This window comes from Mustela nigripes, chromosome 9 (genome assembly GCF_022355385.1).
Source record: "Mustela nigripes isolate SB6536 chromosome 9, MUSNIG.SB6536, whole genome shotgun sequence".
NCBI classification, from domain to species: Eukaryota; Metazoa; Chordata; class Mammalia; order Carnivora; family Mustelidae; genus Mustela; species Mustela nigripes.
Genome location: NC_081565.1, coordinates 52,124,034 through 52,151,262, shown reverse-complemented (window position 1 = coordinate 52,151,262; position 27,229 = coordinate 52,124,034). Strand labels below are relative to the sequence as shown.

The 27,229-nt window shown below is 38.9% G+C and overlaps 1 protein-coding gene across 1 annotated transcript in view; it reads left to right on the top strand.

Moving 5' to 3' along the window:
* The window catches only part of CCDC171 (coiled-coil domain containing 171), a 299,561-nt gene extending 281,818 nt beyond the window's left edge, over window positions 1–17,743 (top strand). The window contains exon 25 of the mRNA XM_059411602.1: window positions 15,318–17,743. Coding sequence (XP_059267585.1) covers window positions 15,318–15,530 — 213 coding nt within the window. The 3' untranslated portion in view covers window positions 15,531–17,743. The remainder of the gene's footprint in view (window positions 1–15,317) is intronic.
* Window positions 17,744–27,229: the final 9,486 nt, after the last annotated feature.

The window sequence follows — 27,229 nt, the reverse complement described above, 5'->3', positions numbered from 1 at the left end:
GCACCTTAAAAGATTTTACACTGTATGTGTCAACTCCTGTTCACTAAGCTGTTTTCCCTCTCACTGTCCTGCATTCAAATGATTGAACAAAAGATGCTAATGTTTAGCAAAGTGAATGTAAATCCCCTCTTTTCTCCTTTTCTGCCCAAGCAGAGAGATGCTTGACTCAAAAGAAACTTAGAAGGTTTCCGGTTTCCATCATACAATTAGATCGCCTCCAAATTTGGCCTATGATGGAATTTTTTTCCCCCAGAGAGTATAAAAAATTAAAAATTAAAAGCTGTATGGGAAGAATGCATTTTTTCTTTGATGCACAAAATCGAGCTTTTAAGGGTTCCTGCCTGGGGGTCTGGAGAGTGGATAGTTGGCAAGATAACTTTCCTCTTGCCTATTGTCATGGGCTTCTTTCCCTCTCTTTCTGGGTGCCCTAGCGTAAAATGCTGTAATGAAACTCACCAGAAGGTCATGAAAGATAAACCTAGAAAGGAGCAGTGAGGTCCCTCCTGAAACTGTAGATGCTCCAGAAGGGAGGCATTGAAGGAAGTCAGAATTAAAGAAAATGAAACTTTGTGAATTAAAAAATATTTTTGGAGAGAGAAAAGTTGAGTATCAAAACATGGCCTTCCTGTTGGTTTTCTTTGGAATACAGATTAGAGGAAGTCTGTATATTCGACAGCACGCCAACATCTGGGGCATGTGCTAGGTGCCAGAACCCAGTGAAGACACCTGGTGATAGAGAAACAGTGAATGCTGTCCTTGGGAACTCCCTGTGATGGAAATGTGACTGTCGAGTCCATGCAGTGTGGCTGGTGTGAATGAGGAACTGAACTTTCATTTTTTAAATGGAATTTTACATTGGATAAAATTTAATTAATTAAAACTGAAATGACTGTATGTGGCCCGTGGCCACTATATTGAGCTGCAAACAGATTGTGAGACTATGTTGCCATGACACAGAGCAGGGACCTCCAACCCAGATGTGAGGTGACAGGTGGCCGGGAAAGTCTGGGGGCAGGGCGATCCCCAAGGTGAGTTATGAAAAACAGGAAAAACCTCCTTTTAAAGAGAAGGATTAGCATGACAAGGATCTCGGACAGGAGAAAGTGGGCGTGCTGATAGGTCCTGGGGAGCAGAGGTGTTTTATGGGAAATCACCTCGATGCCATGGTCGCCTCTAAGCTCATGGCCAGTCCCGTTATGCCAGAGGTCACAGAACAGAAGGTCTCACAGAGCACATTAAGATACCCAAATACATGACTGACTGATCAGATCAAGTTAAGACACACGGGCGGAAGCAGAAGCGTGGTAGGGAGCCACCAGGGGAAGGACTGTACTTCCTGACTGGGTTGTCATATGTGATCTTGGGACCTGTGTGTCTCGGCTGCATCAGCCTTTTCTACTCACCGTGAGGTTGTGAGGACCAGGGCGGAGGTTTGACACAGGGGGCTTGGGAGATAGAGGCGCCTGGGCCATTCACCCCGCTTCCCTTCCAGGAGAGATGCAGGACAAAGATGTCCGCCCGCAGCCATAGCTTGCCACTTCCGCTGCTGAACGGTCTTGAGTTTTGTCTGCAGCTCTCGGGCCGATTTAAGAATGACGCTAGCCTGGAGGACACATATCTCTTTCTTATGGTGTGGTCTCTCCACCCCGTTCTGACTATAAGTAACCCATTTTCTAGGGCACTAACTTACTACATTCTCAACAGGTGGATCTGCCGCATCTCACAGATGACTGGCTGCCTCATCCTTTAGGCTCAACACTTATTTCGAGTTTCATCTATCCAATTTTTTTTTCTCATCTCCAATAGCAAATTTGAATACTCTCAAATAATAATCAAATAATCAAATAATCAAATAAAGAAGAGATGAAGGAGGCAATAGAGAGACCAAAGAGGTAACTTGTATACAAATATTAAAAGTGCATTTAAGTTAGAGAAAATGAAGAGACACCTTCTTAAATAACTAAAAAAATATATATATTTATATATATATATGTACATATATATATATTTTATATATATATATTTTTATATATATATATTTTATATATATATGTACATATATATATATATATATATATGTATATATATATATAACAGCTTGAAAGCCTGTGTTGAAATATCATCTTGTGAACATCCTACCCTGAGCCCAAACTGCATTTCAAATGCAGGCCAGGCTTTTCTGAAAATTGGCGTGCGGGCTCTGAGGAAGCTCATTTGAATGGGGTTTTGGTGACTGGTGAAGGACGAGTGGAGATTCTGTGGGCAGGTGCCCAGAGGAGGAGCTGGGAGGTGGAGAGACCTGCCTAGTGCCTAGCCTCCCCCCAGGCCTAGGGCCTGGCATCTGGACTCTTAGAAAAAGGCCCTCTGGGTGGAAACGGAAGGGAATGTTTTATGACAGACACGGTGAGACACTGGGTTCATCAGACTTGTCACGGTTTTCAAGTGATGTGGGTGGGGGGCGTATATGGCCAGTTCTGTGTAGAGACATCACCCATATGACACAGCTGGTTCACTGGAGGCAGCAGCCGGGGGAGAGACCCGACAACTCTTGGCGGGGACTGTGTGGGGGCATTTGAGGTCTTGGGTGAGCAAGTCGGGGAAGACCCAGGGAAATGTAACTCATTCCTGGAACCTTGTCTATATCCACAGAACAATGAAGCTGGTAAACACCCAGTACCCCGGACATCAAAACTTAACACTACGAGAAATAGCAGCTGCGTGGTTATGTAGTATTTCAGCAAATTATTATTGAAGGAGAACTGGCCCCAGAGTCCGATCAGTTAAGGACAGTGAGAGCTCCCCTGAGGACACAGTTTTTGTGGGTGTAGTTCACCACTCTTTCCCAGGACCTAGACAACATCTGGCACCTTGTAGGCACTCAATAGGTTATTTCTCAAAAGAATTAATGAATAGTGCTGATTTTTAGGATCCTGACGGTGGATGTGGGTTTAGATATGTTTTATGCATTATGCAAACATGGGGAAAACCCATCATATGGAATTGATAATGTAGGGAATGGATTCCTGAAATGTAATCTGTAGGTGTATTATTTTGGAATTTTGTGGTCACTGTGTTATTCTCACAGTTCTATGGGATGTTCTCCCTAGAGATATGGGTTTGGTTTGAGACTTTGGGAAATGGCCCGCTTCTATGAGAAAGAACATTCCTGCCTATCATGTAAAGGAAATGTCATTGCCAGCTAAGTGATTTGTTTTGGAACATACTCCCCAGTGCTTGCTGTGATGTGAAGGCATTCCGCAGATGTGGACCTCAGATCATGTGGTTTGTCTTCCATCTTGAAGGGTCTCTCTCTCACTGGGCGATAGAGAGACCATGTTCTTTTAGCTGAAGATAATTGAAGGTAACCAGCCACTCCAGAAAGACCCAGCTGTAGCAGCAGTCAAAGGGAATAAAGACTGTTCGTGGCATTCTGTGAAGAACTGCTAGAAATTTTGGGTGTGATAGAGTAGAATGAGGGAATGTAACTTAAAACAGCAGTGTGTGTGGGGGGGGCATGGGAAAAAATGAGTTTCCAATTTCCAAATGTGAGTTTATTGCTGATTTTGTTGAGTGATCGACAGGTACAATGTCACTAAGACTTAGGAAAGTCATCTCTTTCAAACAACTTTAAATTTTAGACAGTTCTTCCCTTCTCCTCTTTACGCAAGTGCATGGTCATAATTCCACCCAGGGAAAAACATGCTGCTAAAAAGGTCTAAATTTATAGCTTTCAGGTTATTATTAAATTTTTGACAGTGAATCAAAAAGGTGTAGCAATTTAAGAGGAAATTCTTGAGTAATGAAAAAGTGGTCAGAACACTTCTGCCTAATGGTTCCCAGATAGAGTGTGACATGTGTACATTCTGACCACAGAAGTTGTAATTTGGCAGCTGGAAGTGCTATTTGGAATAAAACGAAGGCGCACAAGTTGTAAGTAGCCACTCTACATAAGGAGTGGCTTTTGTGCAGGGTCGAGAGACAAGTCACTCCATATAATTATTTGTATTTGCTCCACTTGAGATTGTGGCTGTGGGTTAGATATGGAAGAAGGTGAAATAGGAAAGTGGCCTCCAAGAAATTAAGACCTTTTCGAAACTTGCAAACCACTTGTCTAAAGACCTACCCTCTGAGGCCTTTAGCCAATTACATTTTCATTTCGACTGCACATTTCAGAGTCATAACTGTACTAGAATATGGGTTTCAGTATACATAAAATTAGTCTTTTTTAATAAAAGGTTTTGGTTATAAAAGCAAGGCATGCTTGTTGTAGGTAATTTGGAAAATGCAGAAGTTTTGGGGGGAAATGCCAACAATTCCACTAACTCAGAGCAAGTTATCCTATGTGATTTCGTGTATAACCTTTTCACATAGATGGTCTAGCTCAGAGGTTGGCAATGTCTGAGGCCTGTGGACCAAATCCGCCTGCTGCCTGTTTTCGTATAGCCTGCAAGCTAGGAATTGTTTTCACATTTTTAAATGGTTGGAAAAAAAAGAGAAAGAAGGCTATTTCGTGATGTGAAAATTATGTGAGATCCAAATTTAAGTGCTCAGGAATTAAGTTTTATAGAACATGGGATACTAATTCATTTTCATATTATCTATGGCTGCTTTGCAGTGATAATGACAGGATTTAGTAGTAATGATAGAGAACGTATGGTCTGCAAAGCATGAATTATTATTTGACCTTTTACGGAAAAAGTTTTCTGACCCCTAGTCAAACCTAAGCGTGTGTCCATGTTATCCATAAGTTCATAACCACAAGTTTTTGTTTTTTTTTTAAAAAGATTTTATATATTTATTTGACAGAGAGATTACATGTAGGCAGAGAGGCAAGCAGAGAGAGAGGAGGAAGAAGGCTCCCTGCTGAGCAGAGAGCCCGATGTGGGACTTAATCCCAGGACCCTGGGATCATGACCTGAGCTGAAGGCATCGGCTTAACCCACTGAGCCACCCAGGTGCCCCCATAACCATAAGTTTTATGGCTGTATAATATTCCGCCAAGTGGCTATAGCTTACTTAAAGATACTTCTGTTGTTGCATTTGCGATTATTTCCAATTTTTTCTGTTAGTATTGATATAAGGAACCTAGACATAAATGGAATTGTCAGATCAAATAGTATTATCCATTTAAGGCAGCTGCCAAATTATAGTCCAAGTGGTTCTATCAATTTCTACATCACTACCAACTTATAAATGCCTGTTTCATAACACCTTCACTTAAATCTAGTATCAGAATTATTTAAAATGCAGTTTTGATTGGCAACAAATAAATACCTTTTTACTTTCCATTTTTGATGACTATTGGAGGTTATCATTTATTTGTTAATCAACTGTAGTTTTACTTTTGCAAACTGCCAGTTTCATAACCTTTGTTCATAGTTCAAATAGTTTTTTTAAAAAAATATTTTATTTACAGAGAGCAAGAGAGAGAGAGAGAGCACGAGCAGGGAGGAGGGGCAGAGGGAGAGGGAGAAGCAGACTCCACACTGAGCAGGGATCCCGACACAGGACTCAATCTCAGGATCCCAGGAACATGACCTGAGCTGAAGGCAGACACTTAACCCTACCGAGACACCCAGATGCCCTGGTTCAAATAGTTTTATAGATAAAAACCAGGGAAAGAAAATTTTGAACTTTCAAAACTCCCCCCCACCATCCACACTCCAAAGATAATGAACGCTTTCTTGTGATTCCTTTTTCAGAAAGAAAAATAAGTATATGTACGCCTGTGTCTTCTGTTTATTTTTAAAATATAAGTAGGTTCTCTCTATCCACACACATATAATTTCAAACCTTTTTTTTCCACTTATATATTAGTATTTACATATACACCTTAATTTTTTTTTTTTTTGGATGGTTATATTCTATGTGTCATTTCACTTGAATGGCACTTGGTTGGAGGGGTCCTTTAGTTTCACTTAAAAACTCTTTTTCTTTAACAAAACAAAAATGCTTCAGTGAACACATCTCTCTGTTCACCGTGGTGAACTTTTGTGAGTGTGGCCTAAGAAGAAATGCCTGGCAGTGGAATTGCTGGATCAGTGGTCAAGTACAATTAAAATTCTGTCTTCCAGATAGGTTGTACCAGCTTGCATCCCTGCCTACGTGGTCTGAGCTTGTCTCCCAGCAGTGGGTATCATCAGACATCTATATTTTTGCCTATCTTATAGGTGAAGGGTTGTCTTCATTGGTATGTTTTGTGTTGTATCTCTCTCTTTTATTTGTTTATTTAAGAGAGAGAAAGAGAGAGAGTGCATGAGGAAGAGCCTGTACCAGCTGGGGGGAAGGAGCAGAGAGAGAGAAGGCAATCTCAGTCGGACTCCATTCTGAGTGTGGAGCCCGACCTGGGGCTTGATCCCAGGACCCTGAGATCATGACCTGAGCCGACATAAGAGTCAGACGCTTAACCGATTGAGCCATCTAGGCGCCCCTTGTGTTGCATTTTTTAAAATTATGAATGAGGCTTAGCACTTTTTCATGTTTATTGGTTATTGTATTCCTCCCTTTCCAACCAAAAGGCCAATTTACATCTGAGGCAGAGACTGCCAGGGTTTCCTGATACCTGTTTTCCCATTGTTTCTTAGTAATAAAACCTCTGAATATTACCTGGTCCACTTGGGGTGGTGGGGGATGTTACAATTTTGACATCCCTGAAGTTTCATTAGACATGTAGCTCAACTTCTGACCAATGGGATGTAAGCAAAAGTGTTTGTGATTTTAGGAAGTGTCTTTAAATATAAATTGTGCTTCCTTCTTGTCTCTCTTCCGTCTGGAATGCAGACAAATGGCTAAAACTTAAGCAATTATTTTGGGCCCTGAGGTAGAAGGCATATACCAAGGCTATGGAACCCAAGATAGAGGCAGTTTGTGTTCCTTTTTGTTTTTCTTTCTTTCTTTTCATTTCTTCTTCTTTTTTTTTTTCTTGGTTTTTGTTCTTTTGTTGGAATTCCTGATAGCTTCAAACAGTCGTATCAGAGAGAAATAAACTATCTTGTTTAAACCACTGACATTTTGAGTTTTGTTACAGCTAAACCCAATCTTTTTTAAAAATTAATTTATTTTTTAGCATCTTAATTTAATTTTATTTTTTCAGTGTTCCAAGGTTGATTGTTTATGCACCACACCCAATGCTCCATGCAATACGTGCCCTCCTTAATACCCACTACCAGACTCACCCTTCCCCCGACCCCTCGCCCCTCCAAAACCCTCAGTTGGTTTCTCAGAGTCCACAGTCTCTCATGCTTTGTCTCCCCCTCTGATTTACCCCAATTCACTTTTCCTCTCCCATCTCCCAATGTCCTCCATGTTATTCCTTATGCTCCACAAGTAAGTGAAACCATATGATAATTGACTTTCTCTGCTTGACTTATTTCATTCAGCATAATCTCCATTCCCATCCATGTTGATACAAAAGTTGGATATTCATCCTTTCTGATGGCTGTGTAATATTCCATTGTATATATGGACCATATATTCTTTATCCATTCATCTGTTGAAGGGCATCCTGTCTCTTTCCATAGTTTGGTGATTGTGGCCATTGCTGCTATGAACATTGGGGTGCATGTGGCCCTTCTTTTCACTACATCTGTATCTTTGGGGTAAATACCCAGTAGTACAATTGCAGGGTTGTAGGGTAGCTCTATTTTTAATTTTTTTAGGAATCTCCACACTTTTTCTTTTCCCCTTTTTTTAAAAAAATATTTTATTTATTTATTGGACAGACAGAGATCACAAGTAGGCAGAGAGGCAGGCAGAGAGAGAGGAGGAAGCAGGCTCCTTGCTGAGGAGAGAGCCCGATGTGGGGCTCAATCCCAGGCCCCTGGGATCATGACCTGAGCCGAAGGCAGAGGCTTTAACCTACTCAGCCACCCAGGTGCCCCATCCACACTGTTTTTCTTAATATTAGACTACCCTTAGCCTCTTTTCTAATTTGATTTTCTTTTTTCTTTAATAGCATGAGTCTATTGTCAGTTAAGAAAGTCACTCTAGAGGCACCTGAGTGGCTGAATCATTAAGCGTCTGCCTTCAGCTCAGGTCACGATCCCAGGGTCCTGGGATTGAGCCCCGCACTGGGTTCCCTGCTCGGCTGGGAGTCTGGTTCTCCCTCTCCCTCTGCTGCCTCCCCCACTTGTTCTCTTTCTCTGTCAAATAAATAAAATCTTAAAAAAAAAAAAAAGCAAGTCAATCTTATGGCTGTCATGTGTGTTATGCTACTTTTATCATCTTTTCATTTCAGTTTTCCAGTGACATTTTTTTTCTAAATAGTTTGCCCAAGTTTTTATTTATTCAGTTTTTGTACCTTCATATATCCCTGAGTGTGTGGACACATTTTTATGTTTCAAATTCCCTTTGAATTTTTTGCAACTATGTGTTTCTAAGACATAGAGGAAGAAATGGTCACCTTTGCATTTCTTGACCATTTCTGACCTTGCTCCTGGCAGGTGTATCAGAATTACCAGGGCGGGAGCTGGCGAGGAGCACAGGGTTGGGAAAGAAAATAGAAGAAGATAGAACCAAAGTTATTCGGGAAAATTCTTCTACTGTTTTTCCAACCTCAGTCATGTCAGGAAATCAAAACATCCACAGAAGAAAATGGGAATTGTTATCTTGTCAGGCACAAGACATCTTTAAAGTAATTTAAAATTAAAGTTTAAATGTTCAAGCATCACTTAAAACTTCAGTGCTGACTTTTATCTCTGAATATAGCAATATACAAGCTCCTTTGGTGAAGGACTAGAACGTTTATTTTATGTAAATGCTGCAAAATCTATTTATTTACTCCAGTACCATTGATAGTCAAATGTGGGACTATAATAAAATATGTTATCAAAAATATAAACATTTATTTTTATCCTCTAGTATAATCTATGTACTTTTATTTCTCAGCTTCACAGAGATTTGTTGAACCACTGCTCTCTTTATGGAACAGTTTTGGATATAAATTAAGCCCGAGCCAGTCTTCTTTGGGCAGCATGATAAGGTAGTGGTCAAGCCATCTGAAGAAGAATCAGATGGACCAAGAGTCACACCTTTGTCTACCATGTCCCACTGTGCAACATGAAGCAATTTACTGTACTCTCTGAGCCCCGGTCCTTCAACTGCAAAATGAGGGTGACAGTAGTACTTTCTCTTTGAGTTGTTGTGAGAATCAAGATAATGTCTAGCACAGTGCCTGACATATATGCTCGTACATGTTAGCTATAATTATAAATTATAAATTGGAATTTATTGTCATCTGAGAAGAGTTGAGGGAAAGGGGAAGAAGGGAATACTTACCTTTTATATCTATTTTTTTCGTTTAATCCTTGTAACAACCTTAGGAGGGATTATTCTTCCTCCTTCACAGTTAAGGATGCAGACTGACACAGGCTCAGTAACTTGTCAGAGGTCTCACAGTTCATACGTGGCAGGATCAGGTATGGAGCCCAAGGTCTCTCTGACTTCAGAGTTCATATCCTTTCCAGTATACTGTGCTGCTTTGAATGGGGGCAGAATCTGTATATACATGAAATGACCAATTAGCCATAGGAGACCAACACCATGTGAGCTGTTTGTTCATCAGAAATCTTATTTAGCCCCCGATACACTGCTAAGTGCTAGGAATGCAAAGTCCTGATTCCATTGCCCCTGGTACTCATAATTTTGTAGGGGAGCTGTAAATGCATACAAATAAGTAAAAATAGAAAACTAGACACTCATGAGGGAATGTAGAAGTGTGACTGGGTGTTAGGGAAAGGCGGGCGGGGAAATGGAACAGCCTCACAAAGAAGGAAACGTTGAGCAGAGTCTGAAAGGTGGTGGGAGCCCTCATCTCACAAAGTACAGAAGGATACTCCGCAGTGGACAGGTAGAAGGTGGGTGTGAAGTGTGGGGAATAATATAGAAGAATAATCCCTCCTAGGATTGTTATAAGGATTAAATGAAATAATAGATATTAAAGGTGTATAAGGGGCTCACAAGTTCCATCTGACAGGATTGCAGAGTACGAGGGAGGAAATGGTAGACAAAGCTGGACAAGGGGAACAAAGAGCCCTATGGGCCCATAGCCAAGGACGTGCTTTGAGGCACCACAAAGACTCAAGGCTGCTCTTCCAGTCACTCTGCTGCATTAACCAAGCAGTCAAGGCCAAACTTGACCCAGATAGATCGCCTTTAGAGCTCCGGCTCTTGAACCATTGTTGAATGTCTACTTGAGGACAAAACTGTTGCAACGTGAATCAAGTATGCTATTAACATCTGCCATCTCTCTTTTCTGTTTGCTTCTATTTCTCTGGTTGCCCTTCCTTCTTAAACTCTCAGTTCAAGGCCTCTTAAGTTGTTCCCTATCTAGAAACTCCTTTACAATACTCCCCTGACTCACGTATCCCACATATCTTGATGAGAATGAGCTAAAGAGCCAAACTGGTCTGCAGGAAGATTTCTTGACTTACAGGGAAAAGAATGCATGAAATATCCCTACAGGTTTGGCACTGGTAACTCAAAGTTAGGATTGGTAGCTACAAGGAATAAATATTTAATGATGTGATAGCAGGTGTATGTGTATGTTTATATGTACACATGCATATATATGTACCTGTGTGTGTATATATAATGTATGCACGTAGCAAGTACATATAATACACACACAAATATTTGTCAAGTTCATGTTATAGTATAGTAGTAGTATATAGTATATAGTAGTATATAATATAGTATAATATAGTTATATGTGCCTGTGTGTGTATATATATATATGCATATACACATACAAATACATATATATAAATATATATTTCAAGTATATAATAGATCATTCCACAAGAGAAAACTATATATATGATTATTGCCATAATTGCCAACTTCGTGCAGACTTCAATGTTCCATGACACCAGCATGGTGGAACTGGAAGATGGGTAGAATTTGGTTAACTAACATGAAGTCTGTGGAAGGTGGAATACTCTGTGATATTGCATTCAGAGTCTCCAGTGGTAAGAACGCTGTAGTAGATAGAGTAGTAATGGCGAGAGCCTCACGGGAAGGCCCTCTGGTGGGTACTTGGATTTCTCCATCAGTTTATGTGTCTTTGCACAACCTACTTGAGACCGGTCAATAGTTTACAGAACTTCCAACATCATCATGGGCGTCAAAGACATAAAAAAGGTACTACAGAATTTAACTGAATGAAGCCACATCATCTAAACTGTGGCTAATTTTGTTATCTGTGCACTTAAAAAAAAGATTTTATTTATTTGTGAGAGAGAGCATGAAGGTCGGGGGAGGGACAGGGGAGAAGCAGGCTTTCCAGTGAGCAGGGAACCCCATGGTGGGGTTTGATCCCAGGACCCTGGAATCTTGACCTGAGCACGAGGCAGCCACTTAACCAACTGAGCCCCCCAGGCATCCCTCTGTGCAACCTTTTAGAGAACCATGTGCAATGTGCATTCCTCCTCTCTTTGTCCCCTCAAAATTTGAACTACTGTATTTGGAAAACTGATTTGTGGGTTAACATTGTTCACAAAATTTGGGTGTTAAGATTATGTCATATGCTATCATACATGGAATTTGGTGGATCTGTAGAACTTCAGAGCTGTAAAGGGTGTAGCTCCTTATTTTATAGGTAAGGGGATGTGATATGTGGATGGACTAATTCCCATGCCGGCAATGGCCCAGCTAGACTGCAACAGAAATGGGAGGGAAAACCGTGGTCTTTGGCTCTCCAGTCCAGCTCCTATGATGTGCCTGGCAGAAACCCAAGCATGCAGCTTACTAAATCACACTACCGTGCACTTTTCAGAATACTAGATTCCAGAAGACTTAACTTGATCGTATGTGCCACATTGGAGACAAATAGTTTGGTGTTATTGTTTTGGGAGCCTTGGTCTGCAAGATGGCTGGCTTTCATTTATAGACAACTTATCTAGTGATTATTGTATTATTAGACTAATGCTTTATTTACTTTTTTTTGTTGGGAAAACACTCTTGGAAGACTAAGGTATTAAAGCCTTGAAAAATAGCTATTAGACATGTCCAATTATTGTATTTCATAAAAAATTTAAAATGCAGAAATGTAGTGAACACATTCTGTATTGTGAATATGTATTTAGCTGATGGACTGTAACAGTTCAAATAGAATCACTTACAGCTTATTGAGTAAATAAAAGTGCTTCCATAAAGATTCACCTGACACCTAGCTTTTATTTCAGGTAACTAATCTCTTTTTGAAAAATTGCTTAAATTTAGATTTACATGAGAGAGTATCAGAACACCTCAGCAGTTTAAAAAGTAATTCAAATGACCATGGACTTTACGGATTTAAAATATAAGATCAGGCGGTGAATATTAACTTTTAATGGTCTCTGATAAAAAAGTTATTTAACTGTCTTTTGCTGTCTGTGTTATATTAAAAGTTTTATGATATATTTCTGGATACTATTTGTAACAAGAAAAAAGTTCATATTTACTTTTTCTTGGTGAATTTTTTTTTAAGCATATAATGTGTTACTTGTTTCAGGTGTGCAGCTCTGATTCATCAGTCTTACATAATACCCAGTGCACATTATAACACATACCCTTCCCCGAATGTCCATCACCCCATCCCTTAACCCCCCTCCCCTCCTTGTTTTTTTTTAGCATCACATTCTCAAATCAAGATTTCACCAGAATTTTTGCTGTCTTGTTTACAAGCTATTAAGTGACTTAAAAATCAGATCCCCCCCCACCCACCCATTTCATGGGGGAAAAAAACCCCTATTTTCTAGGAATGTATGGAGTATAGCAAATTACCCTACCAAAAAAAAAAAAATGTGTTTTTATTTACACAAAAGTCAATCTGTTCACTTGGTGGAGGGCATACCTTTTGGGAGTGCAAATCTTTAAAAAAAAATCTCTTTTTTAAAAGTTATATTCCATTGTTAAGACATAAAAGTTCAGAAGCTAACATGCAAAAAGTGAGTCTGATTTGAAATACTAGGGAAATACCCAACATCCCATTTCAAGATGATGTAGTTAAAAAAAAAAATGTTAGATTAGATGAAAAGATGCTTTTGGTCAACCTGGTAGAAAAATAGACATATTAAAAAGTTAAGATGAGACAGGGCAAAAGAGGACCCCCCCCCATAGAGTACCAAGATCCATCGAATATTAAGGAGAAATGAGCAAAAAAGAACTCCCCTCCTATAAAGTACCAAGATCCATTGAATACTAATGAGAAATGAGTTAGAGGCCTTCCCTAAAGGACAGTCTCCCTAATGTATAATGTGCTGGGTTGATGGAATCATGAGAACAAGAAAGGAAACTTACAGGAACAGAATACAGATTGGAGTAAATCACGTATACCTTTAATATTGCCAATAGGGATGACTGGTCCGTGTGGCGCGATTCTGTTGCTCTGGTTGAAGGCATCAGAACAAAATACCCTCTGAGACTCCCTGACCTACCTTGGTCCACTTTTGCACACTTCTCTCTTCTCATGTATAGTTTTCTTTGACCAGACTTGCGATATAAAGACATAACAACAAACTTTTGAAGCCTCGCCTGATGGTTTTCTTATATCATAATAAAGAATACTGTGGCTCAGTTTGATTAAGAAGAAAATCAGGCCCTACCATCTCCTGCCTTTCTGGATCTCCCTTTTCCCTCAGGTCTGACAGAAGGAGAAGTTAGTAGACGGCAATAAAGTCCTCATAGTGGCAATATCAACCAGGTATGATGCTGCCCATTCGGACATACAGGAAAAAAAAATGAGAAAAGATGATTCTAAGAGCTGTAAAAGTGCAAGAATTTGAAACTGTGGCCTCAGATGGAATGAGATGCCTCTGTTCAGGGTCCAGTATTCCAGTTTTGCAAATGAAACCTTATTAACGTTGCTAATCAGGGTCAGCTCCTGATCTCGGGATGTCTTTTCCTTCCGTCGGGATCAGCTAACCCCTCTCCTTCGTAACGTCATTCAAGTGGTCATTTTAGGTGTTTTTTGTTTTTTTTTTTTTTAACTTCAGCATGAAAAGGGATGATTTCCGTCAGCTGTAGGCTTGCAGTGGAGTATCAAGAAATCAAAAGAACAGAGATCAAAGAAAATTGCTGAACTAGGTGTTAGATGCAGCTATCGATTTTTCTCCATTTGTAGTTAAAAAAAAAAATCCACAAAATTGGTAACATATACAACAGTTGCATTGCTAATATTTTCCTAAAGCAAGTGATGGCTTCCCTCTTATTTTTGCATGTAGGAGTGGTTTTATAGAATGTGACATAATAAAGCAGATCCTTATAGTTCTTGCAATTTTATTGCTAAAACTATAAGAGAATCTACCAAAAAGAGGGTTTTGGTTTTTTTTTAAACTCTGAAATGTAAAGTGTGGTTTTTAATGGAGACACCTATGGAGATACCTATAGCTAGGCTTATTAACTCAAGAACATTTATTTGCTGGAAATCTGGAAAATTCTGACCTACGATTGATCAATAGTTACTTACTATCAACAAATATCATAAAATAACAATACCTATTTGCTTTACTGATAAGACTTCGTTCATGTTAAGGTTAACTACTGGTTATCAGTGTTACTGAAGGCTTCATCAAAATATTAATTCTGTTTTCAAGTACATCAGGGATGTGTGGATTTTCTTGATTTGACTTCTAGTAGTTTCTGGAAACCAATAATGTTTTAAAATATGTGGCAAATAGTTTCCATGTTGCAATCCCACATATTGATACATGATTTCCAAATACTTTTAATAGAACAGTTTTTATTGAAACAGAGCAGTGGCATTATTATCAAAGGAAAAGGCAAAAGAGTTCATTTCCCTGGCATTTTATTTCTCACTGCACTATTTCCTAGAGGTCACTAGAATTGACTTATTTTTCTTTGGGCCATATTTGTCAATTAAATGAGACAGGCTGATAGATTTTAAAAACATAAATACCCACAGTTCATTTTCTAAGCAGTCGGATCTTTCATATTACAGAGCACATATTATATAGCATAATGAAATAAACACTCCTGGCATTGGTTTCTAGAGATTGCCTATGGAAGTAGAGGCAAAAAGGCCCAATTGCACTGACTGTTTGATGCAATAACTTTATAAAAGTTTTATACAATGTTTCAGTGTTTAGGCAAACTCCAGCAGAGTTCATGACTTCGAACACATGCTTGGGAAAAAATTTAATATTTACATATTTTCATACAGACTGGCAGACTGGCAGAATGGCAGAATTAAAAATAACATTTCCACCCCATCTTGTGCTACAATGATTATTAGGCCTCACTTCCCTGTTCCTGGTTTTTTATTCTGTTTCTGCACTTTCAACTCTATGTTTATTTGTTTTTTCTTCTTTATACTGTAGGTAGGATCACGAGACCATTCAAATCTCTCCATTCCTTCAAGAGCTGCTCTTCCTGCGGACACAGTTGGTGTGGGGGATTTTTTGCCTTTGCAAGCTGAACTGGACACAACTTACACTTTCTTAAAGGAGACATTTATAAATCCTCTGACGTCATCTCACTCCTCTTCAGCAACTATGTCTGCCAATGCCAAACGACCAACTCAGATTGGATAATGACTTTATGAGATAAACAAACAAAAAATGCAGGAAGAGTTAACAGTACAATTAAAATTGTTTTGAAGGGGGATTTTTCTTATCAGTTGAATTTTGTTTCAGCACAAGTGGCAGTGGGTTTTTAAGAATCGTGTGACATCTTGATGTGTGCAGGTACCTAAGTCTCCTTGAATAATGAAATAACCAACTCTTTTCCTTCTAAGTTTTATTTATTATCGCAGTGGCTCATTTTTATGTAACATATTTTTAAATGTTAAAGAATGACACATTTTGGGTAATTTCCTTCAGACTTAAAAAAATCAATAAGCCATTTTAGTCTCTATCTATCAAAGTTGTTTCATACTTGTCTATTTTAAAGCAGGACCGCAATACTTTAATAGGATTGAAAGAGCTATTTGAAATGTATGCCAATGATTCCTGTCATTTCATGGCAGCCCTGCCATGGTTCACTGAGCCCCCTCTTCTCTCTTGTCAGCTCGGCTGAAGACAAGCATTTAGTTGCAAACTTTAAGCAGGTTGTGCAAAACAGAAATGATGGGACTGCTTTCCCTCCTGCACAATAATGTCACTCCTGGTCAATGTGAGAAGGTCAGGTTGCTCCTTGTAAAGCTACATGATACCACTTGCCCATTTGAACAAGTTAAGTTAACTGCTGAATCCGGTCCCTGCAGGCACTGAAAACTCATCCTTTTATCAAGTCTGCATTTGATGAGGAAGTAACACGAGCGTGCCGGCAGGATTTCTGAGGTATGGTTAGGCCCTTCCTAAGGACAGTGCCCACACGAGGAGAGCAGGTAATACGAAATAGTACGAGCTGAAAAACTTCAAGGTAATGGCTGTTTTGACCTTCAAAAGAGACTCCTTTTTTGTTTTGGTTGTTGGTAGGACCCCAGAGTGACGCCCATCTTTGATGCTGACAGAATTTAAAACAAGGCCATTGCCCTGCATTTTCTGCCTTGTAGCACACAAAAGTAAAATTGTATGTCAGGCCGAGATGTCGGGGAGCTGACAAGATGCCCCAGTGACATTTCAGCTAGAAAGAGCAAGTGTCTTGCAACCAAGTGGTCAAATATCAAATAATAGGTCAAGCAGGAAGGAGCTGAGTTCTAACCACAAAGAGGTTTCTGGTAACTTACTTGACAAGCTTTTGGGCGCTTTGTGGCTTGACAAAGTGATGTTCTGTTGGGTATCGCTAGACAGACTGTTCTTTATCGCCTTCAGAAGATCAGACATTGACATTGATTAAACTCTTTAACCCTTAAAGGTTAAATCCTTGCAGTTTGCATCATGGTAAGTGAAGAACAAAGAAATATCTGTAATATGTATTTGTTTTTGTATTAATCGTTTAACTCCCCGGTGCTATTAACTTCTGATGTGAACTGTACTTTTTGACAGAGTTTTGATACAAAATCCATATTTTATACTATTTTTCATGATGGAGTTTTTCATTATGGATACATTAGATAATAACCGTGTATATTATGGAAACTATCTTCTCTTGTTTTTACAGTGACATTTGATCCAAATATAATGCAACTTCTGAGAATTCTTTTTATTGGCCTTGGTAAATAAAATTTGTATACTAACTATTGATGTTATTAGCCAAATTAGCCAAGTGACTTATGCCATCGGAAGTGAAACTATGACTGTCCTACCATGTGACACAATCCTATTTCTTACAGTACTGAGCCAGCGTAATTTAGAAAGCTTTTTATGTGAAGTAAAATTACATCTTTAACCAAACCTCTCTTAGTTCTTTCCTGGAATTATTTTTATTAACCATGCCAGGTTTTGAATATTACAGAATATACCCTGTCTAACATTACACACGGGAAATTCAACTTGCAAATTTATTGTAATGCAGAAAATATTATTGATTGTTTTTGTATAGTTCATAGAATAATCTCTGCATATTTCAAAACACTTTCTTCTGTCATTTCGTACAATGATTAAGACATTATCTGTATAGAAGTTGATATACAGCTTTGTAGTTTATGTGACGTCACTTCCAATTTCCACACTATAGAAAAACAGTGTTACCTTATATCACTTAACATCTCTTTTTGTGTGTAGGTTTGTGTTGAATCTGTTTCCAGAGTTTACTGATTTAAGAGGAACAAGCACCTCTGTAAACTTAGCTTTGGACAGTCCTGGATTTTTCTTGCCTTCATTTTACCATCTGTTAATGGGATAACACCAACAATAAATGTATATATCTCTCCATATATGTGGGCATCTGATTTTACAGATACATTTTATACCGTCAATTTTGAACCACATATTCAAAAAGATTATTAAATCAAATCAAATCATGTCACATTTATAACCAACTAGATGCTAAAGGCTAAAGAAACTGAAGGATGGGCCTCCTGAGTGATCATTAGTATTCACTACCAAATATAGTAATTTTTATACCATATGCTTTTTTCCCAGAAGTCAGACCCAGCAGGAGGAGAAGATTTAATGACATATCCTATGGAGATCTGAGAAACTCTAGACTGCTTCTGAGCATGTTAGTGACCAATCGCTGCGGATTTGAGATCTGTGTTCTGTTGGCAAGGACGGTTGCACGAGCAGCTTCTTTACCTCCTTAAGAATGATATATAAAAGTAGGCATTTCTCAGGAGAACGACTTCAAATATTTTTGTAAGGGAAAGGAATTTTTCTTTACACCTTAGTGTGTGGATTTTCTTACTAACCTTCTGTGATCTAGAAAAATACCTCTATCTTCCGTCACTATCAAAGGGATTCTTAAAGTTATTGTTCTGATATCTAAGTCACACTAACTCCTTGAAGCTTTGCCTGAATTTTTAATATAAGCATCTTGGAATGACATAATACAAATGCTGAGGCGTGGGAGATTGTGGCAGTTGCCAGTTCAATGACAATTTAAACAGCAGAATGGTAACTTTCATTTACCAATGCCTGGCGTTTTTTTAGACTTAGCGACACCATTTAAAATTTCACATTTATAATATAGGCTGTTACCTAGGACTTATTGAGATCATTACTATTCTCACATTCTTTTATTTGCCAATCACATCCGAATTCATTCTGTAGACCATACTGAACAATGGTAAATCGATCCTCTATTACTGCACACTTTTTATAAATAAGTCTTTGAATATATAAGGTGGAAAGTAACCCAGTGAGTAGTAAGCCCAGAGCTATAACTCCCAAGCCCACCTTATTTCCACTATGCCGGGCCTGCTCAAGAAATAATTAGCACTCTTTAAAGAAGAGAAAAATTTTAAAAATTATCCTGCCCAGTTAGGAATAATTTTGAGAAGTGTGTTTGGTTTGAAATCTACATCACTTATCCATTGATTAGACAAGACAAAACACAACACAACACATCCATCTGAATGACTAGTCATGGGAAGAATGGTGAACTTTGTACCTATCCTTCAAAGCAACGCTCTTCACGATGTAGCCTGGTGTCACTAGCTTGGGCTCAGACACCCCAGAGATCCTTTTAGATAAACCTTCAGTTGAAAGATATTGATGATCAACACTCCACTGATGGTCCGTAGAAAATAATGACACAGGCTGAGCAAAGCTGATCAAGAAAGCAATAATTTGTACAACTCCTAGGAAGGGGATGAGAATTCTAAAATATGTCTTTTGGACCAATGGTATGGTAGACTGAGCAATGACCCCAAAGACATCCACGTCCTAAATCCCTGGAACCTGAAATGGTTACCTTACATGGCAAAAGGGACTTTGCAGATGTGATTAAGAAACTTGAGATGGGGAGATTATCCTGGGTGATCTGGGTGGGCTCTAATGGGATCGCAGGTGTCCTAATGAGAGAGGGAGGCAGGAGGTGATCTGACTACAGAGAGGAGAAGGTTCTGTGCAGCTTTGAAGGTGGAGGAAGGGGCCACGCTCCTAGAACTACAGGGGTGCCTAGACGCTACAAAAGGTCAGGAGATAGATTCTCCCCTCTGAAGCTCCAGAACAGTGAGAGAATACATTTTGCATTCGTTAAACCACACTTTGGGGTAATTAGTCACAGCAGCCATAGGAAACTAAAACAACCAGTAAAATTTGAGTGGTTTTTTTTTTTTACGAGATTAGTACATTAATATTTTAATATTTCTGAACAGAGAAATCCTTCCTTCTTTTAAATTATCCTTATTCATTGCCTTCATAATTTGAATTTCTTAATTTTTTTTCAGGTTCCCATTTTATATTTCTGGCTTCTGAGTATCACAAACAGTAATGGTCTATATTAGGGCCTTTAGTCACTCAATTGCCATCACTGTTGATAATTTTACTTTATTTTTAAATTTTTTAAAGATTTTTTTTATTTTGAGAGAGAGAGAGCATGAGCAGGAGGGGCAGAGAGAGAGAGAATCCTAAGCAGATCCTGTGCTGAGCGTGGAGCCCCACATGGGGTTTGATCCCATGACCCTGAGATCAAGACCTGAGCCAAAACCTGGAGTCAGATGCTCAACAGACTGTGCCCCTCGGGCACCCCCATTTTTGATGGTTTTAAATGAACCTATGATTTCGACAGTTAATTTAATTTCTACAGTATCAAAAAAGTATATTTTAATGTATAAATTTATCTTAAAGGCCCACTTTAAATGGTTGTTTTTAGGGTACCTCGGTGGCTCAATGAGTTAAGCAGCTTCCTCTGGCTCAGGTCGTGAACCCAAGGTCCTGGGATCGAGTCCTGCATCAGGCTTTCTGCTCAGCAGGGAGCCTGCTTGTCCCTCTGCCTCTGTTCCTACCCCCTGCTCGTGCTCTCTCTCAAATAAATAAATAAAATCTTTAAAAACAATAAATGATTGTTTTTATCTGATTCCCACTTTCATTGGCATATTTTTATAGTTGTCTTACAAAAGAAATTCAGCTTGAAAGAAATTATATTAATCGTAACTTCAAGTAATGATTTGGAATTTATAAGTCATATCTTAACTGTGCCAGAGCATTTTCCTTTACTAGTTACTCATGAGCTCAATATATGTCCCTGGCCATTTATCTATGCCTTTTGTTACAACTGAAGCAAAAGAATTTTAATAATTTCCCCAAACAATAAAATCTTTGAAAATTTTATTGTGTACTGTTTGAATCTATTTTATTATTACTTTGGTGAAACCATATAGTTTTTTTCTAATAGTTTAGTTCAACAGGAGCAATTTTCACTGAAATGATTACGTGTTCAACATAACAAAACCTAAAATATTGATGATTTAAACCCAGAGCATTACATATTTCAAGTACAGCAAAAAACAAAGCAAACCAACAAAAAACCCTCTTGTTCTATAAGGAACATATCCAGCCCTCCTGGTCAGTTATGTGAGATACAAATGTGTACATCGACCTATTGGTAGAAGAGTTCCATCTTCTCTCTCAAGCCTTGGCAGTTTTATTCTAGGACTCTTTTCTGGTTGTGGATATGTGTTGATTGGCATACCCCAGTGTCAGGTGTCCATGAGTGCCTACTGAAGAATGTTCTCAGAACGACTCCCCACATAATCTTTTGGTCCATTTGTTTTAAATAGCTCTCACTCTAAAGGGTCCTCAAACTGTATCTTCTCTGTAAATTAAGTTTGTATTGACATCTTTTTTTCTTTAAAGATTTTATTTATTTGAGAGAGAGAGAGCATGAGAGGGGAGAAGGTTAGACGGAGAAGCAGACTCCCCCATGAGCAGGGAGCCTGATATGGGACTTGACCCTGGGACTCAGGATCATGACCTGAGCAGAAGGCAGTTGCTTAACAAACTGAGCTACCCAGGTGCCCGGCATTGACATCTTGAAGGGAAATTTTGTTCTTCATCTTTGCAGCAGGGAGACTTAATGGATACCGTGTACTCTGAAGTTATGAAATACTTGAATACAGTCAGAGAAGGAAATAGAATAGAGTTTTGATTTCTCTTCTCAATCATCTTGTGTGTGGGTTTGTTCAATGCTTAGGCATATGTTTTCCAAGCGCTGACCTGAATGCCAGCCATGCAGCAGAAGCCCCATGTATATTTTGAAGACTACCGGGTTAATGTTATCTGAAGATGCTTTTTTTTTTTTTTTTTTTTTTTTTTGCCGTTTAATTGAGTCATGCTTCATTGTCTTTTATCACATGTTAATGCCAGTGGAATGCTGATTGTTGACAGAATCCTCCCAGTGAAGCGGCTCCAGAAATGTTGTGCTGCTGTAGGAAACTATGTAAAATAAAAAGTCTTATTTAGATCTGAAGAAGACTGAGCTGACAGGTTAAGAGCGATCAGATATTTATAAATATTCACTAATGACAAGAATATAAAGGGCGCTCCCTGTCCTTAATAGACCCCTTCTATATTTTGGGGGATCTGTAGAAGGGAAAGATCTGAAATGCAATCCAGAAGGGTTGGAATCATATTGGATGCCTAGTAAAAAGCAGCACAGAAGAAATAAATGTAGTACGTATAATAGGATATCTGGTTCTTCCAACAATAAGCAAAGTACGTTTATTAGTTATTTTTCCAAGCTCACTTATGGTCTGAAAGTAAGAGGCTTCCACAGTAAAAGTGTGCATGGAAAGCTCTTGAACTTGGACACTCTGCAAATCATTTAGGACCTGAGGTTTAAAGGCTACAGTTCATTCTGGCAACCTTGATGTACAGCTAACCAGTGAACTCATTGTACGTGTTTTATGGTTACAGAAGCGCCACCTATGAATGCCCTTAGGTTTTCCTCTAGACTGGCAAGAAATACTTGACATATGTGCTCTGAAGACAAGAGAGAGGTTCCTCTGAAGCACAGTTCACATTCACAGTCAACACTACAATTGTGTTTTCAGATAATTAATGGTGGTGATGTTCTTACTGAGGTGTGTCTGGGTCCAAGAGCCCTTGAAGGACGTAGACATCATGGGGACGCGAACCAGCACAGCTCCGGAGGGCTCCATCTACATTACAATCTGCGTGCCTCTGCCTCCTCCCTTCCCCCATCCTGTAGGGCTGCATGTGACAACACCAGCACGTGGATGCCAGTGTCAGCTTCAAAGTCATTTCCTAGTCCGTAGGGCTTTTTCTCTCTAATCCGTAGGGAGGCAGAATCCCTGTTCCCAATAAGAGAAACTCCTGAGGAAGTCTGACACAGTCTTCCTGAATGTCACATTAACGACAGCGGAAACCTTGTGTCGCTTTCCCCTTCAATAATTTTCACCACTGACAATCCTCCATTGACTTAAGTTTATTTACTTCGGAACGATTCAAGTAGGAGTTCAAGTGCTTAGATGAGAGTGCCTGCCTACATATATTTTTTAAATTACAATTTTAATGAAATATAATTCACATCACATGTAATTCTTTCCATAGTTTTTAGTATATTCCAAGGATGCACAATCATCAACTCTTTCTAATTCCATAATTCCAGAACTAGTTCTTATTACTCCAAACAAAAACTCTGTACTCACTAAGAGTCGCTCTCCATTCCTCATTCCCCCCAACCTCTGGCAGCTATAATCTACTTTTTGTATCTGTAAATTTGCCTATTCTGGACATCTCATACAGATATAATCATGTGTATTGCCTTTTTTACCTGGCTTCTTTTATTGACCTTTATGATTTCAGTTTTATTCATCTTGTGGCATGTTTCAACATGTTGTACCTTTTTAGCTTCAGTAGTATTCTCTTGTATGGGTATACCACAGTTTTGTTATTCTTCCATTGAGGGACATTTGGTTTGTTTCTACTTTTGGGTTACTATGGAGAATACTGCTATGAACATTTTTGTGCAAGATTTTCTGTGGACCTGTGTTTTCATTTCTGTTGCGTATACCTCTGTGAGTAGAATCGCTGGGTCATGTGGTAACTCCAAGTTTCGGGTTTTGAGGAATTTTCCTCAAAACTTGACTGTTTTCTGAAGTGACTGCACTGTTTTGCTTTCCCACTGACAATGTATGCGGTTTCCAGTTTCTCCACATCCTTGTCAGCACTTGTCCATCTTTTTTTTTTTTTTTTAATATTTAATTTATTTGTCAGAGAGGGAGAGAGCACAATCAGGGGGAGCAGCAGGCAGAGGGAGAAGCAGGCTCCCCACTGAAAAAGGACTCTGGGATCATGACCTAAGCTGAAGGCACACACTTAACTGACTGAGACACCCAGGTGTCCCTGTCCATCTTTTTTTTTTTTTTTTTTTTTTTTTTGTGAGAGAGAAGGGGCAGAACAAAATGGAGAGAGTCTCAAGTAGACTTCCACTGAGTGGGGAGCCTGCCGTGGAGCTTGATCTCATGACCCTGAGATCATGACCTGGGCCAAAATCAAGAGTTGGATGCCCAACTGACTGAGCCAACTAGGCACCCCACGTTGTCCATCTTTTTTATAGTAGCCATTCTAGTGGGTATGATGTGACATCTCATCATGGTTTTGGTTTGCATTTGCTAATTGTTAATGGTGTTGAGTATCTTTGCTTGTGCTCATTGGCCATTTGTATATCTTCTTTGGAGAAATGTCTATTCAAGTATTTTGCCTGTTTTAGTTGGTTTATTCTTTTCTTTTTTTTTATTTTTGAGTAGTAAAATTTCTTTATATGTTCTGGATACAAGTGCTATACATATATGCAAATATTTTCTTCCATTTTGTGTACTGTTTTTCACTTATTTAATACTGTCCTTAGAAATTACAAAAATTTTTAGCTTTCGTTAAGTTCAATTTACCAATTTTTTTCTTTTATTACTTATGCTTTTGGTGTTATCTCTAAGAAATCACTGCCTAACCCAAGTTTACAAAGATTTACTCTGGTTTTTTTTCTTTCTTTTTTTTTTTTTTTTTTAAGATTTTATTTATTTGACAGAGAGAGATCACAAGTAGGCAGACAGGCAGAGGAAGAGGGGGAAGCAGGCTGCCCACTGAGTGGAGAGCCCAATGTGGGGCTTGATCCCAGGACCCTGAGATCATGACCCTAGCTGAAGGCCGAGGCTTAACCCACTGAGTCACCCAGGTGCCCTTACTCTGTTTTCTTCTAAGGGTCTTACAACTTTAATTTTTATATTTAGGTCAAGGATCCATTTTGAGTTAATTTATGTATGTAGCATCGGGTAGGGGTCCAAATTCATTCTTTGTCATGTGGGTATCCACTTGTCCCAGCACCACTGGTTAAAAGACTATGCTTTCTCCATGGAGTTGTCTTGGCACTTGATTGTAACTATAAGAGCTTATTTCTGGACTCTTGGTTGTATTACATTCATCATGTATGTTTCTTCTTAGCCAGTACTGCACTTTTTGCTTACTGTAGCTTTGAAATTAATTTTGCATTTGCAGAGTTGTAGTCCTCAAACTCCTTATGTATGTAGTGTGTGGCTATTTTGGGTCTCTTGCAATTCCATCTGAATTTTAGGATGAGCTTTTTGTCAAATGACTTTTGTGAATCTATTGAGATGATTATGTGGTTTTTGTTCTTTATTCCTTAATATGATGTGTTCCCTTGATTGATTTTCACATGTTAAACCAACCTTGCATTCCTGGAATAATTCTCATTTGGTTATGGTGTAGTGTATAATTTTTTTTTATGTCACTGAATTCCATTTGCTAAAATTTATTGAAAATTCTGCTCTGTTATATTGGTCTGAAGTTTTATTTTCTTGTGATGTGTTTGATATTAGGGTAATAATGGGCTCGTAGAATGAATTGAGAAATTCTTTATCCTATTCTATTTTTTGGAAGAGTTTGGAAAGAATGTATGTTAATTTTTCGGTAGGCATTTAATAGAATCCACCAGTGAGGATATTTGGACCTGGGGTTTCCTAATGGGAAGCTTAAAAAACTATTAAAAAAACTTTTAAAATTTAGGTAAAATATATAAAACATAAAATTTACTATTTAAGTTATTTTAAATATTTACTGTTAATTTTTTGAATTATTAATTCAGTCTTTTTACTAAGACCAGGCTGTGTGTTTAGCAAAACTTTGATGAAGACTTAGACTAACTGAAGGGAATTTTATCATAGAAAAAGAAAAGTTTTTAAACTGGAAACAATATTAAAAACTCCTAATGTTCTTAGAAAAGCCCTTCCACAGAGTCACTCTCCTTGGTCTGCTGCCATGTTTCAGAGGCCAAATTACCTCCCCACAATGGGTGTGCTCTGTGGAATGTCTCCTTTACTCAGAGTCCAAGTACTCTATCTGTACAGTGAGTCCTAGAAAGAGAGGGGAAAATAACGTCAACTTTCCTTCCAACCTACTTCCTAGCCACAGTCTACTGCCACATAATAAATCGAGTCTTAGATATAATTACACAAAGCAGTTAATGTTTTCTGGAAATTTTAAATTTCAAATTAGAATCTTGGCTTTACCTTCATAGAACCAAAGTCTATTGAAGTAGTTTTCTGAACACAAGAATAATTAGCCTCCCCAAGTGGATTCAAGCAACTAAATTTCTGAAACTACATGCTATTTTTCAAGAGTTCAGAGGTTCCAGAACCAATTCTTAAAATGGACTCAAGTCAAAGTTCTTGAGCTTCCCATAGTCTTAGTGGTCTTATAACTCATGGCCCAGAGAAAGGGTGCGGCAGCTGATGCGTTCCTCTCCCCACAGCACCCTCAGTGTCTGGATTCCATTCCTGAGACAATAGCCTACAAATAGGGCCTCTGTTCCCCACCATTCCCGTGTTTTCCAGTCTGGATTCTCTTTCAATGGAAACCTACTAAAACTATTTTCTTAAAAGCCATTTGTCATGGCTCAAACCGTTTCAAAGATCTTTTCTCCCACCTTCCCCAATTATAGAAGGTCCTTGGCATTTGTCCAAGGCTTATTATTCTACTTGTATAGACATTTGTATCCTGTTATAATATCATAGCAGTCATATTCTGGGATGTTGCTCACAGAGTTTTTCTTTTCTTTTTTTCTTTTTAAATATTCAGTTCAAAGCATCTGTTATAGACTGAATTGTGTTTCCTCAAAATGTGTATATTGAAGCCCTAGCCCCCAGTGTGATGGTGGGTTATTGTGTGGTAATTTAGGTTAGTTGAAGTCTTGAAGGGAGGGCCCTCATGATGGGATTACTGGCCTTACAAGAAGGGGAAGAGTGAGAGTCTCTCCCCACTGTAAGGACACAGCAAGACGGCAGCCGTCTGCAAGCCACGCAGACAGCCCTCTGGAAGAACTGAATGGGCTGTCACCTTCATCTTGGTCTTCCCCAGCCTCCAGGCAGCCTCCAAATAAATGTGGATTAAGCCATCTAGATTATGGCATTTTGTTATAGCAGCCTGAGCTAACTAACTAAGACAGCATCTTAGCTTCTAGTGAAAGTGTCTATTTAATGCAAGTGGTCCTGATTTATTTGTAAGGGGATGACAAACAGAAAGATTTACCTGGAGTAGACAGGCAGAAGATTTTTCAGGTGCAGCTACTACCTAAACAATGTTAAGGTGTTCTTTGTGGGTAGAAATACCCAGTTCATTTTAAAGTAGGCCAGAAAAACTGGGAGATTCTTACTACTTCAGAAACAATGCCTTACCTTTTCTTCTCCCTTCTCCTCCCCCCCCCCCCCCCCTTTTCTTGCTCCGTCTGTCTCTTGTCCATATACTCTCAGCATGACTTCCCAAAGGTACAGATTAAATGGTTGGGGTTATTTGAAAAAGTGTCTGAAGTTCTCCTCCCAGCCGAAGGAATTGTACTATAAAGTTGAATAATTTGAAAGGGAGGAGTTTGTCTTTTTCATGCACAATGAAAAGCTTTCGATTCTTTTAATAACTGAAAAAGGTTTATACTT